General features: G+C 47.0%; 1 protein-coding gene across 4 annotated transcripts in view; it reads left to right on the forward strand.

The window, feature by feature from the left end:
* The first annotated feature begins 3899 nt into the window (after positions 1 to 3899).
* The window catches only part of LOC311595701 (aldehyde oxidase 4), a 59424-nt gene continuing 39509 nt past the window's right edge, over positions 3900 to 23814 (forward strand). The window contains exons 1-7 of one of the 4 annotated variants that reach the window (XM_084778662.1): positions 3900 to 4061; positions 6974 to 7031; positions 12810 to 12906; positions 14172 to 14280; positions 16514 to 16640; positions 19464 to 19525; positions 23503 to 23586. In XM_084778662.1, the coding sequence (XP_084634788.1) occupies positions 4008 to 4061; positions 6974 to 7031; positions 12810 to 12906; positions 14172 to 14280; positions 16514 to 16640; positions 19464 to 19525; positions 23503 to 23586 (591 nt within the window). In that variant the 5' untranslated portion in view covers positions 3900 to 4007. Of the gene's footprint in view, positions 4062 to 5123; positions 5478 to 6973; positions 7032 to 12807; positions 12907 to 14171; positions 14281 to 16513; positions 16641 to 19463; positions 19526 to 23502; positions 23587 to 23814 lie in introns of those variants that run through there. The other 3 variants (XM_084778665.1, XM_084778663.1, XM_084778664.1) reach the window with 3 other exon arrangements.

The following is a 23814-nucleotide window of genomic DNA, read 5'->3' on the forward strand; positions in this document are numbered from 1 at the left end:
TTAATCTCTGAGTCAATTCTTCAGCTTCCCTTTTTAAAGACAGGGTCTCCTGTATCCCAGGCTAACCTTGAATTCACCGTGTACTCCTGATCTTCCTGCCTCCCTACCTTCTGAGTGCTGGCATCCCAGGGATCTGTCACCACGCCTAGTCTATACAGTGCTGGAGACCAAACTCAAGCCTTCAGTCGTGCTAGGCAAGCACTCTATGAAGTGAGCTGCTGCCCTAGCCCCAACCCAAGAATGGCTGAATTCAAATCACACTATGTTGTAGCCTACCTGGAAACTTTCTGGGGCTTTCCTTCCCACTTGAACCTTTGTCTCAGCCCTACATCTCTGCCTCACCCCTGCATATCTGTCTCACCCCTGTATCTCCAACTCACCCCTACATCTCTGCCTCACCCCTGCGTCTCTGCCTCACACCTGCATCTCCACCTCACACCTGCATCTCCACCTCACCCCTGCATCTCCACCTCACCCCTACATCTCCACCTCACCCCTGCATCTCTGCCTCACCCCTACATCTCCGTCTCGCCCCTATATCTCTGCCTCCTCCCTGCATCTCTGTCTCACCCTTGTCACCATCTCGCCTCATCCCTGCATCCATCTCACCCTTGCTCTCACTCAGCTACACTGTCCTTTTTCAGCTCTAACATGCCAAGTTCACATCCTCTTTGGAGGCCTCTGTATTTGCTCTTGCCTCATGCGTCCATCCTCTTGGTAGGTGTCTCCTTTGTGACTGCTCAGACAAGAAACACTCCAGCCCTCACTACCCCTAACTGTGTCAGCATACCCCCATGACTGCATTACTGTTTCCTGGGGCTATGCCGTTTCTTCCTTTTCAAATCCCTGGACAGGCAAGGAGCACTGAGCAGAAGATGAGGGAACCACTGAGGCAGCAGACAGAGGTGTGGCCAGATGTGAGGTCAGAACTGTGAACTTGACAAAGACTGGACTGGAATCTGGCCCCACACTTAAAACCCTTGCTCTGCTCAAGACAAAGAAAACCAGGTAGCCTTGAATATCCAACAGCCACTCACAGCCCCATTTGCAGTGTGTGTGAGTGGTGTGTGTGTGTGTGTGGTGTATGGTGTGTGTGTGAGACTATTGTGTGGTGTGTGTGTGTGTGGTGTATGTGAGAGTGTATGTGAATATGTGTGTGTTAGTGTGAGTGTGTACTGTGTGTGTTGTGTGTATGTATGGTTTGTATATGTGTGGTGTATGGTATGTGGGGGTGTATGTTGTGTGTGTGTGTGTGTGTGTGTGTGAGAGAGAGAGAGAGAGAGAGAGAGAGAGAGAGAGAGAGAGAATATCACAAACTTAACCTGTGCAGATAGGACTTGAAAATGTCATTATTCAGCTGCGGGATTCTGTAGCTGAGCTCCCTCCCTCACATGCCTACATCACACCCAATGGGCCATCTGCTCCCCAGCCATACTCACTAAGTCTGTATCTACATCTCTTGACTGTGCCGCTGTCATAACTTGTAGCTTTGGCTCACCCTCTTACCGAGCTCTTCATTCTCAATGGCAGCCTTGTGAAGCCTGAAATGAGGTCCATGATGACTTCCTCCTATTAGCATCCTCAGGACACCTCTCCTGGTGGCTCCAAGGCTCAGAAATTAGCACAACTGTTCCTTGGCTTCACTCCTCACCAGGCTTCTGCTACATCACAGAAAAAGTTAAAGCCACAGACTCCAAGGCAGCCCTGCTTTTGGGGAAGTCACTTAAAATCTTGACATCTCACTCTTCTCACTTATAAAGTAATGGTGTTAGTGATGCCGGTGGTGGTGGTGGTGATGGTTGTGATGATGGTAGTGATGATGATGCTGATGGTGGTTGTGATAGTAGTGATGGTGGTGGTGCTGGTGATGGTGATGGTGGTGATTATGGTGCTGGTGATGATGGTGCTGGTGCTGGTGATGATGGTAGTGATGATGGTGGTGGTGGTACTGGTGCTGGTGGTGATTATGGTGCTGGTGATGATGGTGGTGGTGGTGCTGGTAGTGATGGTAGTGATGATGGTGGTGGTGCTGGTGATGATGGTAGTGATGATGGTGCTGGTGGTGATGATGGTGCTGGTGATGATGGTGCTGGTGATGATGGTGGTGGTGCTGGTCATTATGGTAGTGATGATGGTGGTAGTGCTGGTGGTGCTGGTGGTGATGATGGTGCTGGTGCTGGTGATGATGGTAGTGATGATGGTGCTGGTGCTGGTGATGATGGTAGTGATGATGGTGGTGGTGGTGCTGGTGCTGGTGGTGATTATGGTGCTGGTCATGATGGTAGTGATGATGGTGGTGGTGCTGGTGGTGATGATGGTGCTGGTGATGATGGTAGTGATGATGGTGGTGGTGCTGGTGATGATGGTGGTGATGATGGTGCTGGTGCTGGTGATGATGGTAGTGATGATGATGGTGGTGGTGGTGGTATGATGATGGTAGCAATGATGCTCTCCTGAGATGATCCAGAATTCCCAGCCAATGAGAACAGCCTCACCCCACGGAAAACCTGCATAAATGTTAGTGATTTCAAATAAAATTGTACCTAGGATACTGCTGAACATGAGAATCTTAAAATAATTTAATATCTTAAACCCTCAAGTATGAGGAGGTAAGGACACAAGTAAGTACAAAAAAGATCATGAACAGAGAATGTCCATGCAGGTTGTTATAATCAAGCTTTAAAGACACAGTTGTGGGCACTGGAGAGATGGCTCAGTGTTTGAGTACACTGGTTGCTTTTCCAGAAGGCCCAGGTTTGAGTCCCAGCACCCACATGTTGGCTCACAACCATCTGTAACTGCAGTTCCAGAGGGTCCAATGCCCTCTCTAGCCTGCATGGACACCAGACACACCTATGGTGCACAGACATACATGCAGACAAAATACCCTCACACACGAAATTAATTAATAAAAATCAAAGATGCATTTGAGGTATTTCATTCATGAGAGACTCTTCTGTAATGGATATAAACATGTTTTTGTTTTGATCCCAAGTGTGGGATTGGGAATGGAGTTGTGAGCGATCAGGTGATGTTTATCCACTAGGAGATGAACCACCTTGTGTGGGGGCTTGTTTTTTGCCAGGTGAAATACATCTTAATACAGCTCTGAAAGTATGATACATATATACATAGATATAGATATATATACATATATGCGTATATATATGTGTGTGTGTATATGTATGTGTGTGTATGTATGTATGTATGTATGTATGTATGTATGTATGTATGTATGTATATATATATCCAAAACAGGAGGCTGGGCTTTTTGGGTCTTGGTATTGTTTGGCTGTTCATCGCTCCACTTTGAGGCTCTCCTAGGGAGAACCGCACCAGATAATGCTTCAGGGCTCCAAGTTCCGGCTGCTGTTTCAGGTTCTAGCCGCAACTTTGGCGGAATTGCTGGTCTGCTGAAATTCTGCCAACTATGCCAGAGGAATCACTCCCAGGAACTGAGTCCAAAAAGGTCAACTTCTGTTCCTATAAACCTCCTTTCTCTCCTACCTAGGGTAAGGTGTAAGCATTAAAGAACCCAAAAAAAAGTAGGTTTGGAAAAAGTCGAAGCCTACACTTTCCCTTTGCAGTTAAACACAAGAACAGCTGGGGAAGGGGTCTAGGATCAGCCTCACCAGTGCGGACAACAAGGTATTGACTTATGGACTGGTTGCTTTTTAAAGCATAATCATAACCATTCATTTGAAACTCACTTTTCATATATTAGCCACGGAGTCTAAACCCAACAGGGAGAAACCAGTTTTAGATTTCAAAAAGCCACGTGAATTCTTGACTCACCCATGCCAGAAAGAGAAGCAGGTGATGCCAAGCCTCTGTGGGCGGGGCTGACGGCGTGATGATAAATCTCTGGTGTCGGGCTGTGCCACTGGCTTTGGCTTCCCAGAGACCTGTGGGCGCCCCCGTTGCTACATAGCTGCAATAGATAAGCAGATACACCTGCCAGTGGGGCACTGCTTTCATTCTTGTGTTCTGGGCATTCCATTGACACGATGCCTTCCGCTGCTGATTCTGACACGCTGATTTTTTTTGTGAATGGAAGAAAGGTAAGTTTCTGGCATGACCAATGTGGCTTTTCACGCATGCGTGGTAAAATCAGGGTTATTCTTCACTGTGGTGCGCCTTTTTTTTTTTTTTTTACTTAAACGTGGATCATTATCTCTATTTTTTGTCATCAAATTATGACAGCATGAAGTGTCTGCTTGCTTTTCATTCTCAGAACCAGTAGGGAAAAAAAGAACATTTTATTTGTTGTATGGTGACAGGCATGAACCTGACAGGGCTGAAGGGATGACCCGGTGACATACCTTCTGTGTTTGTTGGATATGAGCTCCACCTGAGTTCACCCATGCCCTTTTAACCAGAGAGGGGCAGGACACGCAGGGCAACGATAGCAAACAACTCTCAAATGATAGTGATTCCCTCAGCCTCACTTGGCTGGACCAGAGGCACCTGGGCAGGAGGGGCAGGCGGAGGGCAGTCTCCACAGAGGACAGGGCCAGAAAATGTTCTCAACTCTCTTCTTCCAGAGTAAAACAAGTGTATGGGAAGTTTGGAATGCTCTCTCTGTAGTAAGAATGCGTTATTTACTTGTGTGTGGCAATTAGCAAGGAAAAAAAAAACAAGTAAAACTAAATACTATTTTAGTAAGTTCATGTGGTACTTGTTTTCCATACCGTGGTGATCCTGTATTGCTGGGTTGTTTTTTCTTTTTTAATGGAAGAAACAAAACATCGAAAAAGGCAAAATTCTTAGCAATTTTTCCAGTCAAATAGGCAAGGAAAGGCTGTGTCTGAGAACCCTGTGAACTTGTAAACACAGAGTGAGAGACAGACAGACAGACACACAGACAGACAGAAGGGGGGGGTGGAGCAGGGCAGGAAGAAAGCCTGATGTAGCAACCTGGAACGGGCTGAAAGAACGTAAGACATCAAAGGGGAAACTGCCAAGTGGCCGCCTATGGATTGCAAAGCCGAGGGCTGCTCCGTGTGGGGAAACGGTCTGTGCTGATTTGCCCGTGCTCACACACAGGCTTCCCAAACACCAGTCTCCAATCTTTTGAATTCATAACTGATGGGTAGGCGCTTTCAGCCCATTTTATCTTACATATTTCTAGGACAGATTATACAGATGTCAAAAGGGGGGAAGGAGTGATCTACACAACCCTGAAGATGATGTGGTGGTCACGACTGGTTCTTTTCTTTAGACCCAGGGCTCAAGTTGACTGAGGCACAGCATCCACTAGGGCCCATCCCCCACAGTCTCCCCCAAGGTGCCGCTCCTATTTTGTCTGCTGGGACTCTTCTTTCCTGCCTCCTCCACATGACTTCATGACCATTCCAGACCTGTGTCTTTCCCATCTACTTTTCACGCGCCCATTTAGAAGTGCAGGTGTATCCTTGAGATAGATGCGGTGTCTGCGTGCGCCTGAACGTCTGGATTCTAACTCCGTGAAAACAGTGGTATGCGATGCAAGTCTCCTTTTGTTTGTTTTGTTTCTGTGACTTAGCACAGGTCTTAGATCTGCACACGCTCCTGTGTGAAACTTGTCTCAGCAGCACATGGCTTCCAGGCTGTGCTTATCTGTCCTGGACGTACCTTAGTGATGGCACGCAGGCACCTTTCACTTCCCGCAAGCCCTCCCTCCCTTCCATCTGACCAGAGCTGGTGGGAGGCTGTGAAGTCACAGCAGGGCTAGTCCATAGGTCCCCGTGTGGTGTCTTTCCCAAAAGACCTAACAGACTGCAGCCAGATGCTTTGTCCCTGAAAACATCTGATTCGTCGCTATCTGGCGTTCAGGGGCGCGCTACAGTCTGACTTCCTGCATGTTGCTACTCTCCTGCTGTTGTCTCTGTTTTCCACATGGCTCCTGAGTTCTTCTTCACGTGGCTGGAAGTCCTGGCTCCTCACCCTCGGGCTATAATCTCTCCAAGACCAGTCTACCCCTTCTTTTGGAACCCCATTATAATATGCCGTGCTCTTTGGACCCAAGGCGGGTACAACTGGGGGGGCAGCAGTGTGCCTGTGTGGCCATCACAGACCTGCTGATGGGAGGGGTCAAAGTTCAATGTTTACCAGGAATGCTATAACAGGAAATCCAAGCCTTGATCTGGCAATAAGGACAGAAGAAAGGAGCTGCAGGGCCTCCCAACATTGTCCCCTGCAGCCATCGTGTCCCCGGCCTGTGAACCATCTCCGTGTTTTCACAGTTGGGGTACTAAAGAACATGAGACTCGGATTCTCTGCCTCTGAGGCACTCTTCTCTTAGTGCCCCGCCCCCCACGAGAGAGAGAGAGAGAGAGAGAGAGAGAGAGAGAGAGAGAGAGAGAGAGAGCCTGGAGCATGGGTGTTGGGCTGATCTCTTCATTGGCTTATCTTATAAGGACTTTAAAAGGAGACCTGCCTTGCTCAAGGGAGGTGGCAATACAGAACACTGCGGAGGATGGGGGGGGGCGGTGTATGTCTGGGTTCCGTGCTGCTCCGCTTCCAGGTCAGCTGCAGCCTGACTTGCTTTCCTCATCTTGCCTGGCTGCCCTGGCAAAGATGCTGGCTGGGTTCCTCCAGGGCCTGGGGGGAAGCTGCCCTTCCTATGTGCCAAGTCCAGTAGCAGCCGGCGCTCAGGTGAGGGTGGAGCCATGACGAGGGTCCACGTGGTCCGGGCACCACCTTTTCTGGCTAGCATATTTTTATAACGTCCTGTGACTATGAGTTATCGGAGTCATGTCTGTGTGTCTGTCTCCCATCTGGTCCTCTCCAGGGAAATGCTTGTCATAGATGAGAGAAACTTCAGACATCGAAGTAAAGTGTTACTGTTTCTTCAAACTTTGGGCTCCAAGAATCACTAAGAGATTTCTGTAAAGCCACCCGCATTATAAACATGTCCTCCAAACAAAGAGTTGGATTGCCATGACCAAGGGCAGTGTCTTCCTCTAACCCCTGCCCTTGTTTCCCAATGTAGGTCACAGAGGAGAATGCTGATCCTGAAATGACTCTACTGTCCTACCTAAGGAAAGTTAATATCCTTTGACTGTAATAGACAGCAAACTGCTAAAAATTGTCAGAAGGGCTGGTGAGGTGGCTCAGTGGTGAAGAACACTTACTGTCATCCCGGAAGAACTGAGTCCAGTTCAGAGCAGCCATATCAGACAGCTCTCCACCACCTGTTAGGCAATTCACAACTCCAGCTCCAGGGGGCGCCAATGCCCTCTGTTGGTCTCAGCGGGTACACACACACACACACACACACAGACACACACACACACAAACACACACACATACACACACCACACACCACACACACATACACACACCACACACACAAACACACACATACACACACAACACACAACACACACACATACACACACAACACACAACACACACACATACACACACATCACACACATCACACACACATACACACACACCACACACAGAGGGGGGAGACAGACAGAGAGAGACAGAGACAAAGACAAAGAGACTCAGAGACAGAGACAGAGCTAGCACATATATATAGATACATACACATAAATTTTTAAAAATATTTTTTAAGAGAATGAAAGGAAATCCACCTGCATTCACTTTAAGTAAGTGACTCTGGGTTCCTTTTATGGAGTCTAGTTGGAATACAGAGAATGGATATACAGATTTGTGTTTTATTTTATATTTTTACCTCCACCTGGACCATGAGTGCTCACTCTGGAAACAAATTCATGACTTCTGAGCCCCATATTCATGCCAGTGGTTAGTCCAGACTTGGGAGTGTTAGCATAAATGTCTGAGTATAGTTGGTATAAACTTGTCCGAGTGCAATGCTGAGAGGTGAGTGCTAACAAGTGATGGCGCTGTGGTTACACCATGTCTAATGAGCGTGTGTGGAACTGCACACCCAGGCATGTAAATGCACATAACTTCTGTACTGTAGTTACCAATGCAGCGCCAATGCTAAGTTCTTGGGTTTTGTCTTTTTTTCACATCTGTTAAGAAAGAGAGAGAGAGAAGGGGGGAGAACACCGCACATGTGGAGGAAAGAAGACAACTTGAAGGAATCGGTTCTCTCCTTCTAGCACATGAGCTCTGAACATCGAAATCAGATTCAGACTCAGCAGCAGTTTGTTACCCACTGCGCATCTCTCTAGCCCAAGTCCTGGTTTTGCCACCCTACTGTGGCCATGCGGACGTCATCAGCTGAGGAGAGCTGGGTAATGAAAATACGGGGTTGTCTGTCCTGCTCCATAACTTCCTGTCAAACTATAATATTTTTCAAGTTAAAAATATGTGCTCCCTGGGGCTAGGGAGACAGCTCTGTCAGGAATATATCCAAACACACAGACATGAATTCACCGCCAGGCCCTGCATTTTAGAAAGCCAGGTGTGGTATACTAGGGAGACAGAGACAAGCAGGCACCTAGTGCACACCGACTAGACAGCTTAGCCTCCTTGTCCAATTCCAGACTAGTGAGAGATCAACTCTTTCTCAAAAACAAAACAAAACCAAAAAAAAAACAAAAAACAAAAACAACAAAAACAAAAAAACCTGTTGGCAGTACCTGAGGGATGGCCCCGAGGTTGGCTCCTCGTGGGCATGCGAACCTGAGCTATGTTGCCAGGCACTAGGAACGCAGCCGTGAGCAGGTAAGGCTATCCTGTCTCTGCCTGTCTCTCCACCTCCCAATTAACACTTCTAAAACAACACTTCACCACTCCCTGATCTTACTTTGACAAAAGTGTTCTAAAGTCAGCCCATGCCTGATACCTAATTTTTCTCTCCGGACCCACCTCTCGCTACTTACGCCTTTAGAGCCTGCTCTCCTGTGTGATGCTCTGCTGCCCACATCTGACGAGAACCCACTGTTCCACTCACAGTCCACACAGCATAGATCTTCCCGCCCCGCGCCCCCCCAGTCTCCACTACTCGCCACTGCAAAGCTCACCATCAGTCGGCGAACCCTGTCCCTGCCTTCCCTTTACAAATCAGCTCTAAACCACACACACACACACACACACACACACACACACGCCTTGTGCTCTGTCTTTTCTAGACTCCCTAAGATGAAACGAAAGCCGAAAATGCAGATTCTCAGTTGAGCATGGCCAGAACCAACACTAGGGCGAAACACCTTTGCCCCCAGTTTCTCAACACCCTCTCTGCACGATGCCCTTCTGCATAAACGAGTCTCTGTGGGGTTCGAGGCCCCAATTTTTGCTTAGAGTCAGGAGTCCTAGATAAGGGGGCGTGGTGTAACTCTCACCTGTTCCCTGGTAGTGATGGCTACAGGCAGGAAGGACTGCCCGTCTCTGCCGGAGACAGTGCCAACCTATAGCACTTCCAGAGGGCTCCGCTGGGCCCTCCGAGGGGCCTGGTCCTGTTCGCGCACACACTTCATCTTTCTTTCTATTGTGCCCTTCATATTGCACAAGTGTAAGGCCCCCACTTGACTGCTGACTTGAGCCCTGGTGTAGGTGTCATGCCCACACTATTTTGCGCCTCCTCCATGCACACAGTCAGGAGCCAGCTGAGGAGGCCTTAGTCTCCGTCTGAGGCACCACACCCATCCTCCCCCCCCCCCCCCATCGGCCGGCGAGGATCTGCAGAGGTCGAGGGTGCAGAAAGTTACAGTGAACTCGGCTCTGTGAGGTCTTAGCTCTGGGATAAAAGCATGCACGTGGATCTCTCAGTACATTCCAGAACACAGTCCTTCACACACCCAGCCCTGGAATTTTCTTTCTTTCTTCCTTTCTTTTTGTTCTTTTCTTTCTTTCTTTCTTTTAGATTTATTTGTTTATTATGTATACAGTGCTTTTACCTTGCAGGCCAGAAGAGGGAACCAGATCTCATTCTAGATGGTTGTGATCCATCATGTGGTTGCTGGGAATTGAACTCAGGACCTCTGGAAGCACAAGCAGACAGTACTCTTAACCTCTGAGCCATCTCCCCAGCCCCGGAATTTTCAAAATAAGTCTTACTCGTTAAGGAGGCTGGGGATGGTCAGTAGACTACTTACCGAGCATTCACGACGCCCTGGGTCCGAGCCCTGGCATCACAGGAACCATATGTGGTAGCGTACAGCATACTGCACACACTCTGAAGGGTAAATCAGAAGTTCCAGATCATCCTCAGCTACATGGTGAATTTGAGGCCAGCCTGGATGACACACAGGAGACCCTATCTTAAGAACGAACAAGTAGGGGCTGGAGAGATGGCTCAGCAGTTAAGAGCACTGGCTGTTCTTCTGGAGGACCCGGGTTCGATTCCTGGCACCCATATGACAGCTCATTGCTCTCTGACTCCAAGATCAGACACCCTCACACAGACAGGCATGCAGGCAAAGCACCAATGCACATAAAATTAAAACTTTTAAAGTCATTTTTAAAAGAACAAACAAATAGCACAGTTTATATTTATTCAAACAGCACGTTTTATCAAGCACTGAGTATTAAGAAGCTAAACAGGCGCTGCCTTTGGCCCATCACAGAGAAGGAAACAGCACGCCAGACACACAGAGGAAGCGATGGGAGCCACGTTGTGGAGCACAGGAAAGGATGCCCTGCCAGACGTGGAGAGGGAGGGAGGGAGGGGGGGAGGGAGGGAAGGGAGGGGGAGGGGGGATGAGATGAGGGTCGAGTACAACTTCTCAACAAAAACTGAATTGTTGGAGCCAAGGTGTTGCTCAGCAGCACAGGGCCAGAGGCAAGGAAATATCATGTTTAGGGAGAAAGAAACAAGGATTTTGCTGGCAGATGTAAAGAGCCGAAGGTGAGAATGGGGAGATGCGATGGAAAATGACTAGTGGATAAAGCACCGAGAACAGTAAACGGAAGGGCCAGGTCTGGCTTTGGTGGCATGTTCCCTGTATGTGTTATCTGCCCGTGAACATAGGGCAACTTTTAGTATATAGCAGGACTGTCCGTTTTAGGGACAATGAAAAATCTCTTCTATGCAAAGGACCAAAAAAAACAAAAACAAAAACAAAAAACAAAAAACAAAAAAAAACTTACAGCCTATTGTTTCTGTTCAGCTCGATTAATAGCTCTGTTTTCAGCATTTATAAAAATAAAACATAGCTGGTTACATTTGGGATTGTGTGGGGCACACTCACCCTGTACTGTTTATCTGAAGTGCAGATTCAACCGAGCCTCCTATTTTTATCTGGACACGCTGTCTAATGAGGAGCCCCCAGGTGAGCCGCTAGAATGCAGAAGGGACCAACCAGGACTTTCTCTGAGGGTGAGGTGGGAAATCTTGAAACTAGCTCATGGGTGTGTCCAGAGGGCGAAGCAGCTAGAGAAGCCAGTGGGTCCACGGCTCGCTCGGTACAGCTTTAAAATCCACAGCACCACTCTCTGAAGACTCAGCTCCATCTTTGAGCCACATAGCACTTGGATTTCTTGACTTGACATTTTCCAGACCCCAGAAGCAGAAACGAATGACTCCTTACCTTTCGGGCCCTACTCACTGGAGTGCTTTAAATAAGGTCTGACCTATACCGCCTTCAGCCCTCTACCTAAAGTACTGTAGTAAGCCCCAAGCTGCCAGCTGCTGTAACTGACTCAGAATTAAAGAACAGAGTTCGGTATGCAAAGCCTTCTGGGAAAGGCTGCAAAGAACTCCTCGGCCCCGTTATCCTAACAACTAGGAGTGTCCTGACTGTAGCACCTCACCAAGGGCAGCAATTTACAGGAAGAAAGTGAGTCTTAACCTCCATCCAAGCCAGTTATGGGCTCCCCCACCCCCAATGAAATCCTTTAAAACTGAACCCAGAAAAGGTCCCAAGCCAATGCCAGTAGATTCCTGGATGCACCTTAAGAAGAAGATTTGCATGCATCCTTTGTTCTCTCCCTGAGAAAATGTGCAAGTGTACAGGATTGATAGCATTCAAGATTTATTGTTATTTGTTGAATTGGGGATTAAACCCAGGGCTGCACGTATGCTAGGCAAATGGTCCTCTGCTGTACTGTAGCCCCAACTCTTAAACTGATGCTTTCTAATTCCATAACAAAGTGAAAGCATACATTGCTGTGCCGGGGAAAGTTAAGCATCCCAGGAGGGTTTTCATAAATTTCACACAAACTGCCCTCTGTCACATCCACAGAAGTGCATGGATTCATGTTCGTTGCCTGCAATTCTGAATTCTACAGAAGCCCACGAGCTTTTCCACATTGCTGTTGGGTGCAACCCTGAAGCTGCCGGCAGGAGGGCTGCTCGGGCAGCCCGTGAGTCTTCCTCAGGAAGACTGTACACACAATTCTCTGCAGAAATGTCTGTACGTTGACTGCCTGTCCCCACTAGGAATGCCACGTCATCACCTTGCTTGGTTTTGTTCTTGTGAAACGGTTTCCCTGTGTAGTCCAGGCTACCCTAGATTCCCTATGTCACCCAGGCTGTCATCAAATTCCCAGCCATCCTCCTGCCTCAGCATCCCAGATCCTTATAATAGTAAGCATAAACCACAAGAGCCAGCACTTGCTATTTCTTTCTGGTCACTTAGTGCTGTTTTGGATGCTAAAGGTAGAGCCCAAGCATCAGGACCTCCACCACTGTGCTAACTACCCAAGTGGGAAATCCTTATGTTCAGAAATGCCCTGGGACCCAGTTTTCAGAAAGCTGGCGTGCCTCTCGAATGGGCCCTCCTCAGCTCTCATCAGTGAGTGAGCGCACATGAAAGTAGCAACTCGAACCAAATCTTTCTGCAAGAATCTGTGACCAGGACTACCAGAAAACACGCTGCCTGTTATCGGCATCCAAGGAGGTAACAACAACCTGAATCCCTTTTCCTTGACTTTCCTCCTTCCAGTCCGTATGACAGGCACTAAATACGGCTGTGGGAGCGGAGGCTGCGGTGCCTGTACAGTGATGGTGTCGAGATATGATCCCAAGAACAAGAAGGTCCAGTATCCTTTCCCCTGGCCTGGCTATGCTGTGGGCTCCTTGGGAAGGACCAGGAACCTTCCCTGTGATGCTTCACTTTCCCTGTAACCATGCGTCCCTCCCTCCTGTCTCCAAGTCTCTCACATGCTCACTCGCCTCCATCCCTTCTCCACACCGTCCGGTGTTCTGAGCTCTCCCGGCTCCGTTCTCTGTTGCTGTTAAACAGTTCTTTTTGCTTTTGAACTTTTCAACGCTGTGACCAAGATACATAGCAGGGACAACTTAAAGAAAGAAAAAAAAAATTATTTGGGCCCAGAGTTCCAGGAAATCTCAGTCCCCAGAGTGAGGGAGCTGGAGCTCAGCACCTCCGTCTGTGGCGGAGGGAACAAGTGGTAGTGTCCCGCGTTTCACAGTGGGTCAGGAAGTGGGGGGGCCACAGATGGAGCTAGGTGCCAGGTTGTCACCTTCAGAGGTACACTGCCCAGACCTGCTTCCGCCACCCAGCCACCGTCAGCTAAAGATTCCACAGCCCCACAGAGTAACACGGGCAGTCGGGGACAAGTGCTCCAAACATGAACCTATGGGGGACATTTATCTTATTTTATTTTTGAGATTACAATATAATTACTCTATGTTTTCCTTCCGTTTCCTCCCTCGAAACCTTCCCATATGCCACCCTTTGCTTTCTTTCAAATGTGTGTACACACACACATACACACACAGAGAGAGAGAGAAAGAGAGAGAGAGAGAGAGAGAGAGAGAGAGAGAGAGAGAGAGAGAGAGGCAGGGAGGAAAGATACACACATGAATTCCTAAATATAGCCTGCTCAGGCTAAGTAATGTTACTTGTGTGTATGTTTTCAGGGCTGGCCACTTGGTGTTGGATAACTAATCAGTGTGCTCCTCCCTGAGGAAGACTATTTCTCCCACTCTCAGCATTCCTTAATTGCCTGGAGTTCTTTATGTAGGGTTAAGGGCTTTGGGGGACATTGATCATTCAAGGAGGAACACTTCCTTACTTGCCCTAAAGGAGAAAGGAATAAAATAAGAAGGCGGCGAAGGAAGGTCACATAGGGGTCCAAAATGGAAGTGTCCCCTTTTGCTCCCATCACTTGTCATATACAAAGCCTGTCTTAGGTCTGTCCAGAAGACCGTGGTTAAACAGGTCCTCTTCTCTCTGGCTGGGGAAATGCAGCCCTGTCATTCTCCTGGACTGAAATAACTCACCGAATTTTGTCACCCATTCCTCATGACTTCAGTGTGTTCTCTTTACATAAGCCCATCACAGCCACTACCCAGCAACAGCGTGCCTGGTACCCATCTGCTTTCTCCATGGGACAGCCATTACCACAGTGGAAGGTGTGGGGAGCATCAAAAAGAGGATTCACCCTGTGCAGGTAAGATCATGAGATGATGGGGACCAGATTCTGGCACAGGCATGGTCCACAGTCTGGTATGGATGTGCTAGGGATAGGATGCTGGCACAAGCATGGTCCACAGTCTGGTGTGGATGACTGGGGACCAGATGCTGGCACAGGCATGGTCCACAGTCTGGTGTAGATGTGCTAGGGATAGGATGCTGGCTCAGGCATGGTCCATAGTTTGGTGTGGATGTGCTGAGGACCAGATGCTGGCACAGGCATGGTCCTTAGTCCAGTGTGTTCTCTGAGGTCTCCAAGCTTGAACCCTTAATGCTTTTGCATTCTTGTTTTGTAAGAGTCTGTGCTTTATAGCCAGGAATCTTTTTCAGAGATCTCTTCAAGATGCTGTCATTGACTGTAAGACAAGAGACCTTCATTCTTGCCAGGAACTAAAAGACAGTGGCAGTCTGACTAAAGAAGAAAATGAAGCAGAAAGCCAAAGTTTATAGAAAATAGACTTCCTCATTTCTCACTGTTCCAAAGTATGGGGTGCTGAGGAGAGTTCAGTTGTGTGTGAAAGACTTCAGAAACATCACCCAAATACCTGCTACAGTTAAAATGTGGGAGAGTGGTTGCTCAGGGTTAGAGGGCTAGTCCAAGAAAGGGCAGCACTGTTTTCCTACACCTGAGCAGGAACTTCTGCTGAGTGTAGATGGAGAAAGGGAAAGAGTCTCTGCCTTAGGACCTCTGCTTGAAAGGCCATAGCTGGAACGCTGAGGGTTCATTGACTGCACGCTACCCTCGACAGAGACAAGTCCATGTCTGTCAGCCATGAACTCGAATAGTAGTGTTCGGTAGCTGGTACCCAGCATCCGCCTCTCTTTGCTCTACATATACAAGTGTTTCCTTGCACGCTGAGTAGATATAACTCTCCCAGGTCTTGGTGGAAGAGTGTCGCGCCTGTTCAGTGGTTGCCCTGGAGCAGGCCCGACTCTGCTGGTGAAAGCCTGTTGTTAAATTTGCAGGGGCTCTGCTGGTTGTCTTTAAACATATCCACAGCTGAGTTCAACTAGATGCACTTAAAATGCCTCGGTGTGTATATACTACTTTGCATTGGTAGCGGAGGCATTTATTTGTACAATGAAAATTGCAAAGGGAAATGCGTGTGAAAGGTCTGTCTCCCCAAGGAAGCCAAGTGTCAAACACACCAGCAGGTTCTACAGCCTAGACTATCTGCCGCAGCAGAGACGACTGCCAATGCAGCAATAAACCCGACAGAGCCATGTTGTTCCCAGCACTAACATGTCTGTCCTTTCACGTGAACCACGGATGGAGTATTCTTCGGCTTGCACTATAGAAGCCGTGGTGTTTGGGAGGAAATGTTTATCTGAGAACACTAGAATCAAGCCAGCCAGCTGAGTGTGAAGTGACAGGCAGCTCAACTGACAATCCCGACCCCATCTGCAGCTTCGTGGCTTAGGGTTTTGCACAGAGCAAAGAAATCGGTATTTTCCTCACTGTTTTCACTGTGTAAGATTGAATGTGCATGATTTAGATGTGTGACTAGCCCCATAACATGAAATAGACAATCATTTCTGTTCCTTTTTTGGCTTTTTATTTGTTTGTTTGTTTGTTTGTCGAGACAGAGTTTCTCTGTGTAACCATGGCTGTGCTGAACTCTTGTTGTAGACTAGGTTGGCCTCGAACTCACAGCGATCTGCCTGCCTCTGCCTCATTCCACCTGGCTATAGACGTTCATTTCTAAAACAGAGATCATAACATTTGGTGCCTCAAAATTTCTCTAAAAAGGAAAGAGCACGGAGGTGCCCCCCCCCCCAGATTTCTGAGTGAGTCACACAATTCATTTGTCCCATAAAGTACATTATCGCCCTAATTTTAAAGATGAAGAAAAGTTGAATAAATCTCCTGATATGACAGAGTACCTGGAAGAAACAAAGAAATCAAGCATGAGAATAATTCCAGCTCATTTTATTTCTCAAATTACCCTTCTTGTTCCACAGGTTAAAAACAAAACAAAACAAAACAAAACCTAGATCTACAGAAAAGGTCTTAGGAATACCTGCTATTAGGCCTTTAGCAAAAAATGCATGCACTTGACCCCAAGAGATTAATCCTCTTCTTTCAGGAGCAAGCGTTCTCCTGTAGTTATTTTCAGAACGCTTAGTCTATACTCATAGACTGCCGGCTAGCGTGTAAGGCAAGAAGGCCCAACAGTCTGATGTGTGGATGGTGTGCCTCTGTCTCTCAGGAACGGATTGCCAAGTGTCACGGCACGCAGTGTGGATTCTGCAGCCCCGGCATGGTGATGTCCATCTACACGCTGCTCAGGAACCACCCAGAGCCGACACCTGATCAGATCACAGAGGCTCTTGGAGGTGAGGTTCCGGGAGGCAATGCTTAGGGAACTGAAGGTGGAGGACCCCACCCCTCGGAAACACACTGACAGCATCTTTCTTCTTCAGCCCTAGGCTGGTGGTTGAAGCGATATTAGCTTCATGACTTTTCCTTTACTCAGGTTTTAAAGGTATTTCCATGCCTGTTGCTAATGCTATCACGGCCTTTTCCAAGTGCGGAAACGTGGTTGGGTGGACCAACAAGTTTGCTAACCAGTCGAAAGGAAGGACTGAGAGCTTTGAGAATCAGAGGTCTTGACTCTGGCGTTTGGGTTGGCTTGTTTACCTGGGTACAGGAAGTCTGGCCGCATCCAGAGATAAATTATTACCTCCCAGAGTCTGTGCCTAGGATTCGCACGACAGCCAACACGAAAGTGGTGAAAATATGAGCTGAGGGTGTCTGGAGTACACCTGCCTACCCCTGCGTGCTGTCCTCAGCACTGAGGCCGGAGAGAACAGACACTAAGTGTTTAGGTGCATAATCTTACTCTGGAAAGACAGCTTGAAGAGTGTATCTGTTGCAAGTATTCTGGGGATTTTTTTTTTACCTATTTAAATGCATATGCAACCTGTTGGCTGTATATTATTACAAAATATAGACATGCTAGTTTTTAAAATATTTTCTATTATGTAAAAATTTCATGTTTATACAATGTGCATTGAGCCTATCCATCCACCATTGCCTCCTTTCAACCCCCCTAGGACACTCACCCCTTCCCTTTCCTAACTTTATGTCCTCTTTTTATTGTTATGAATAAGGCCCTAATATAATTAGTGCCAGATGTGCACAGGTGTGGGGCCCTCTGCTGAGGCATACACAGCCAACCAGCAGTTATGTCCTCCTTGGGAGCTCCTTGCGGTATTGTAGGCTTAGGACTGAGTATGCCACCCAAAACAAATGCCCTGATCCTGGCTCATGCTAGGTCTTTTTGTTGTTGTTGTTGTTGTTGTTGTTGTTGTTGTTGTTTTGTTCAGTTCAGGACAGGGTTTCTCTGTGTAGCCTTGGCTCTCCTGGACTCACTCTGTAGACCAGGCTGCCCTTGAACTCACAGAGATCCACCTGCCTCTGCCTCCCAAGTGCTGGGATTAAAGGCGTGCGCCACCACGCCCGGCCTCATGCTAGATCTTAGTATTTGTTCTATGTCTCTTCATGAAGGAAGACATTCATTGCCTCCCCAAAATTTCTAACTCAAGCCTCTTAACTATGTTCTTAGCATCTGTCTCGGTTCCACAGTAAAAATTCTAACTTTACATCCTAGCCAAAAAGGAAGGTCTTAGTGTATGACGTGAGTCTTCCTGGGCAAGCCCCATGCTCTGAGCAGGAAGGCACTCACCCACAGCCCACACTTCCACGTGTCTCACTAGCATCACTCTGCACACTTTTCTGCTGGGTGTTTAAGCCTGCCCAGTCTCGGCACATATTACCCCAAACGCGGAACACTGTAGTGAGCATTAATAACTGAAGTGTATTTTTGCGATTAAAAAATTAGTGTTCTATTAAGAAAATGCTCCCCAAAAATTAAAAGGCAAAGAAAAATCCACTAACAGACAACTACTGCCGAAGACGTCCCTGCTCTGTCCATCTTTTAAGCACTGACATTGCTTATTTCATTTCAGTACTTACCGTCTGTTGTATGTTTGACTTTCTATGTACAATTTCAACAGTCTGGGAATTTTCCTGTATTATTAGGATCTCCTCATAATCATCACTCAAACTGGTTGTAAAATTTGCACAGCACATTTGCAAAATCTTGAGACAGGACATCATTATATAGGCCCTGGTGGGCCTGAAACTCGTGTAGAGCAGGCTGGCCTAGAACGCACAGACTTGCCTGCCTCTGCCTCCTCAGTGCTTCGATCAAAGGCATGCACCACCACGCCCACGTGCACATGCTACTTTAAAAATAGCTGTTTCCCTCATACTTCCAACCGTTTGTTGGAAATGTTGAGTGACAGAACAAGGTCAGCTGTTTTATCGAATACAGACAGTGCTTTCATAGAAGGTTCAAGAACATCCAAGAACTTACAATCCAACAAGTAAACTACTGTGAATTTGTATGTGACCCAATACACCTATTGTAGGATTCAGGCAATTTGGTGGAATAGATCTGACTGAAGTATTCCCCAGGAGAACAGAGCCAGAGACCTTGACGAACAGTCCCTGTGTTGGTCAGCTTTCCATTACTATGACAAAAGACCTGGGATAATTAACTTGGGGAGAAGAAAGGTTTGTTTCGGCTCTCTCCTGACTCCATTGCTCTGGGTCTGTAGTGAGGCTGCTCATCATGATGGAAAAGAAAAACCTGCTCATTCCATGGCTGTGATGAGATAACGGGCATTCTTTTTAGGATGTGGGCCTGAGATGAGGCAGGAAGCGTTGGTTGGAGTACGTGGTGGCTTCTCTGGTGTTTCAGAAAAAGAAAAAAAAAACTGTGATCATATGACCTGGTTTTGAAGAACATTGCCAAGGGAAGCATTTTGTTTGTTTGTTTGTTTGTTTGTTTGTTTTTCAAAGAATCTTGCTGGGTTTCAGAGGGAAGGAAAAAGCTATTTTGCTGAAAACACTAAGCATAGGTGTGCAGTCTGTTTCTTTGTTTTTTGGTTTTTTTTTAGTTTTTTGAGACAGGGTCTCTCTATGTTAGCCTTGGCTGTCCTAGGCTCACTTTGTAGACCAGGCTGGCCTCGAACTCACAATGATCCGCCTGCCTCTGCCTCCTGAGTGCTGGGATTAAAGTGATGCACCACCACGCCCGGCTGTGCAGTCTGTTTTTATCAGACCTTAAGACCCAATTCTTTACTCACCAGGTAATTTGTGCCGATGCACCGGCTACCGACCGATTGTAGAGAGCGGGAAGACGTTCTCTTCGGTAAGTTAAAATGCCGTAGGCTGGTGTGCTGCTGTTGACTTGATGTGTGGATGACCTTTTCACATAAAATCACCTGTTTTACTCACTGGCTCTAAAGCAACTCCACTATCACCCTCCCTGGCCCCTGGAGGTTGCTAGATGCCCTACTGTGCGCATTTACTCTCCCACAATTTTATGCCTGTGTGTAATGTACTCTGATAGTGGTCTCCTCCATTTCCCTCTCTTACCCCCCCCCCACTCTGCCAAACCCTTTCTTCTTCTTCTTCCCAACAAGTCTCTCTTTTCTGTACCCCCCCCCCACCCTGCATTGTTAACTAGGGTTGCTTACATGACCCTGGGGCGGGGGCAAGCAGAGTATTTATTCCAGTAAGGGGAGCTTGCCTGTGGCTACACCACTGAGGGATATGACTCCCCTCTCCCAGCAAACGTAATGGCCCTGTAGCTCCCCGGGAAGGCTGGGGTGTCATGAGCCCCTGCCCCACCCACAGTGCTGTGTCGATGGACTCAGATTTGTGCTGCAGCCACTCTGAGCTCTTGAGTGTAATAGCGCACAGCTGCCTTTTTATAAATAAACCCCCAGAAAATAAAATAAAATAAATTTAATTTAAAAAAATAAGTAAACCCTTAGCACATCTTGCTTATTTCCTTAAGTTTGAGACTTCCTTGACGTTTATAAAATGTATTTGACCGTTCCAATACATGAATAATCTATTGAAGAAAATGAAGTATAGAAACAACAGAAGCAGCCAGATTTGTAGCCCGGAACTGAGCTGAGTCCTGAACGTGGAGACTCTCAGGATGTGCTGCTGGGGCACAGAGGGAGTCCAAGGGCAGCCTGGGGCACTTTGTGAGGCCCTGCCTCAAGTCACAAAGCAGACTGGGATGTACCCAGAGATAGGGATACAGTGCTTAACCAGCATACACGAGGCCCATGGTTCAGCCCCCAGTAGAAGAAAGAAAGGGCCGTGGGAGGGAAGAAAGCCAGGTATTAAACACTTAGCATATCCAATAGGCATGCACATTGAAGGCACGCAGACTGAAGCGAATGGAGGGAAGGGAAAGACAGAGAAAGGGGGCACTGAGCTGTATTATAAAATACAGAATTAAAGAAATGAGTTGCAATGAAAAAATAATAAATAAAATAAAAAGAAATGAGTTGCTGAAGAAAGATCAGTAGAAAAGCTGCCAAGAAAAAATATGTCCAATGTCCAAGGCTCTGATTACAAACGAAAAGGAACAAAGAGAGAAGTTGGTGTGACTGAGGCTTTAAAACGAAAAGAAAAGGATACTGTTTGGGGCTAAAAAGTTTAGGTTTAAAGCCGATGGCCAACATAGAGACACTGTTCCTGAACCAGGAGTAACCCGGAGCAGAGAACTTCTCGGCACCTGCCTGGGAGGTGGGGGTGGGGGTGAGGGGTAGTGAAAGCATGAATTTCCACAGTATCCCATGCAGAAGAAAATGTTAGCAATGGCCAGTGTGGCATAGTGGGGACAGAAAGACAGCTTCCAAGATGGAGCTTGCCAGTCATTACCAGATCTAACCACCAGGCAGCAAAGACTGCAGTAAGCCAAGAGCCCAAGTCATTTTCAAAGCTAAGAAAGACCAGAGGAACCCCAGAAGCCAGAGAACGTTGGGAAATATGATTAACACGCACAGATGCAGACAGTCTTGAAACACATGGTTTTCAGGACCCACTTTTCATGATAAAAGTTATTTTTATATCATTTTTATTGAACAAAAATAATGCAAATTATAGCAGTTCATTTCAAATATTATACTTTTTTTTTTTTTTGAGGAACAAGGGTGTATGTAGCTTAGTAGATAAAGTGCTTGTGCAGCGTGCATGAAGCCTTAGCAGCACATGCACCAGGCACTAATGTGCACGCTTGCAATGCAAGCTTGAAGTACTGCAATCAGGAGGATCAGAAGTCTCAGGTCATCCTTGGCTACACAGCCAGTTCCAGGTCATTCCGAGATACTTGAGAGAGACTTTAACTAAATATAAAAATAAATAAAAATAAATAAAGCAACATTGAAAACATATTTTTATGCTATTACAAAAAAATTTTCAGGAAGACTTACAAATTATGGCTAGTTCGTCTTAATTCCTAAGATACTATTTAGAGTAAATCATAATAGTGACCAGTGTTTTGCCATTTTTTCACCTATGGAAACAGCACCTTCTTCACATCATCCAGCCTAAAACTATATGGTCTTCTTTGTAGATAAAAATCTACATAAAGATGCAGACAGAGATACGAAGAACCAGTCCCTTTGCTGTGCACAGCTCACAGTATCCAAGCCCCTAGTTAATTCAGTAGAATTGGTCTTGGAGTTACAAATACCAGCTCTCACCTTCACAGTGGGTCTGTGTGCCAGACACTATGTGGAATTTTCTCATCGTCAAGTTTAACCAGATTATTTGAGACAGGCTTTACTATCCCAGTTTAACAAGCCAGCCTAGCTAGTACGTGTGAAACCAGGAACTAGACTCTTGATTTTAAATATGGCATTCATTGTCTCCAAATTACCACACGCCCTTTGACCTTGCCTACACCTTGATAAGAGAAGATGGGAATAATAAAGGAAAGTGGATATTGTGGCACCATTTGCAATCCCAGCACTTGGGAGGCTAAGACATGAGGCTTGCCAAAAGTCCAAGGAAAGTGAGTCACTACGGGGCCAGCCTGGGCTACAGCGTGAGACCTTCTCCTTGTTTGTTTGGGGTTTTTTTTGTTTTTGTTTTTTGTCTTTCGAGACAGGGTCTCTTCATAGCCTTGGCTGTCCTGGACTCACTTTGTAGACCAGGCTGGCCTCGAACTCACAGCGATCCGCCTGCTTCTGCCTCCCGAGTGCTGGGATTAAAGGCGTGCGCCACTACGCCCGGCGGAGACCTTCTCTCACTAAAAGCATTAGAAGAAATAGAAAAGGATGAAGAGGAATTAGGGGGGAAAGGAAGAAAAAGTGGGAGGAGGAAGAGGAATTGATAATTGCAACAACTGACGAATTCAGGCCCAGAAGGTTACCTTTTGGTTCCATAGGAAACGTCCTGGAATTATAATTAAACGATTCACAATTTGATTCCTCCAAATAATTCATAATGACTTCAATAATATGCAAATAAACTCAAACTTTTACTTCATCTTCATTTTAATATAGAAAGCGTTAAAGGCGTTTTGTCTTTCCAAGACATCACTAACGGTTCATGATCTGTCACTGTGAAGATAAAGGCAAGCTGCCTGGGTGGACCACCACAGCACTCTTCTCAGTGTTTCTCACCTCGCATGGGAGCCCCAGTGGCTGATGCCATGGACTCTGATCCCCTGTATCCTCTCCTGGGCCCAGAATGACAGCGTGCACGTCCTCACCTTGAGCAAAATTGCATGCTTCCTTTATTTTTCTCTAATTGTTGGATGGTGGGATAGCTTGTTACCCGACCTCCCATACTCAGGTAGAGGTTTAAGCATATTTATTGTCGTTTGTGGTGCTAAGGACGTAGGCAAGGGTCTTACACACGTGAGCTTGCCCGTTGAGCTACATACATCCCTGGCCCCTCCTTTTTTGTTTTTGTTCATTTGTTTTGATTTGTTTGTTTGTTTGTTTGTTTTTTCTTTTTGAGCCAGGGTTTTCTACAGCCCAGGCTGGCATCAAACTTACTATGTATCTAAGGTCATCTAAGGATGGCCTTGAACTCCTTATTGTCCTGCCTCTATTTCCCAAGTGCTAAGACCACAAGCATGTGCGTGACATTCCCAGGGCTTGTTACCTCTGTTTTATTGGGAATTGGAGACTCAGTAACAAGACGAGACAGATACTCCAGGGACCTCCTTCTGTTCAGCCAAAAGCAGAAGTAGGGAATCCACAGGTCACCTTCTCACGCCCTTTCGGGAGAGGGCGGTTACAGATATGGGGACTTTGGGCAGCGTGTTCAGAGAACTGACCACGGAAGTTGACTTAAACTGCATTCCTTCCCAAGGAGGCTACTGTTTGCCAAATGAAGGGGTCTGGGAAGTGCTGCTTGGATTCAGATGACAGGTCTTTAGTGAGCAGAGAGGAAAAAGTAAGTAGCTGGTTTTCCTAACGGTGCCGTGGGGTGGAGTCGTGCGTGGGGTGGTGCTGTGGGGTGGTGCCATGGGGTGATGTCACTCACACTCAGGGCAGATCCTTCCATCCCTATTAACCCAGCTTAGACTCTCCCTTGCAGGCATGCCTAGAGGATTCGAGAGTTGACCATCAATATTAACCACCTCTGGCACCTCTGTGCTCATAAAATACCCATAATAATACC

The sequence above is a fragment of the Acomys minous genome (assembly GCF_964271855.1).
Source record: "Acomys minous genome assembly, chromosome: 4".
Classification (NCBI taxonomy): domain Eukaryota; kingdom Metazoa; phylum Chordata; class Mammalia; order Rodentia; family Muridae; genus Acomys; species Acomys minous.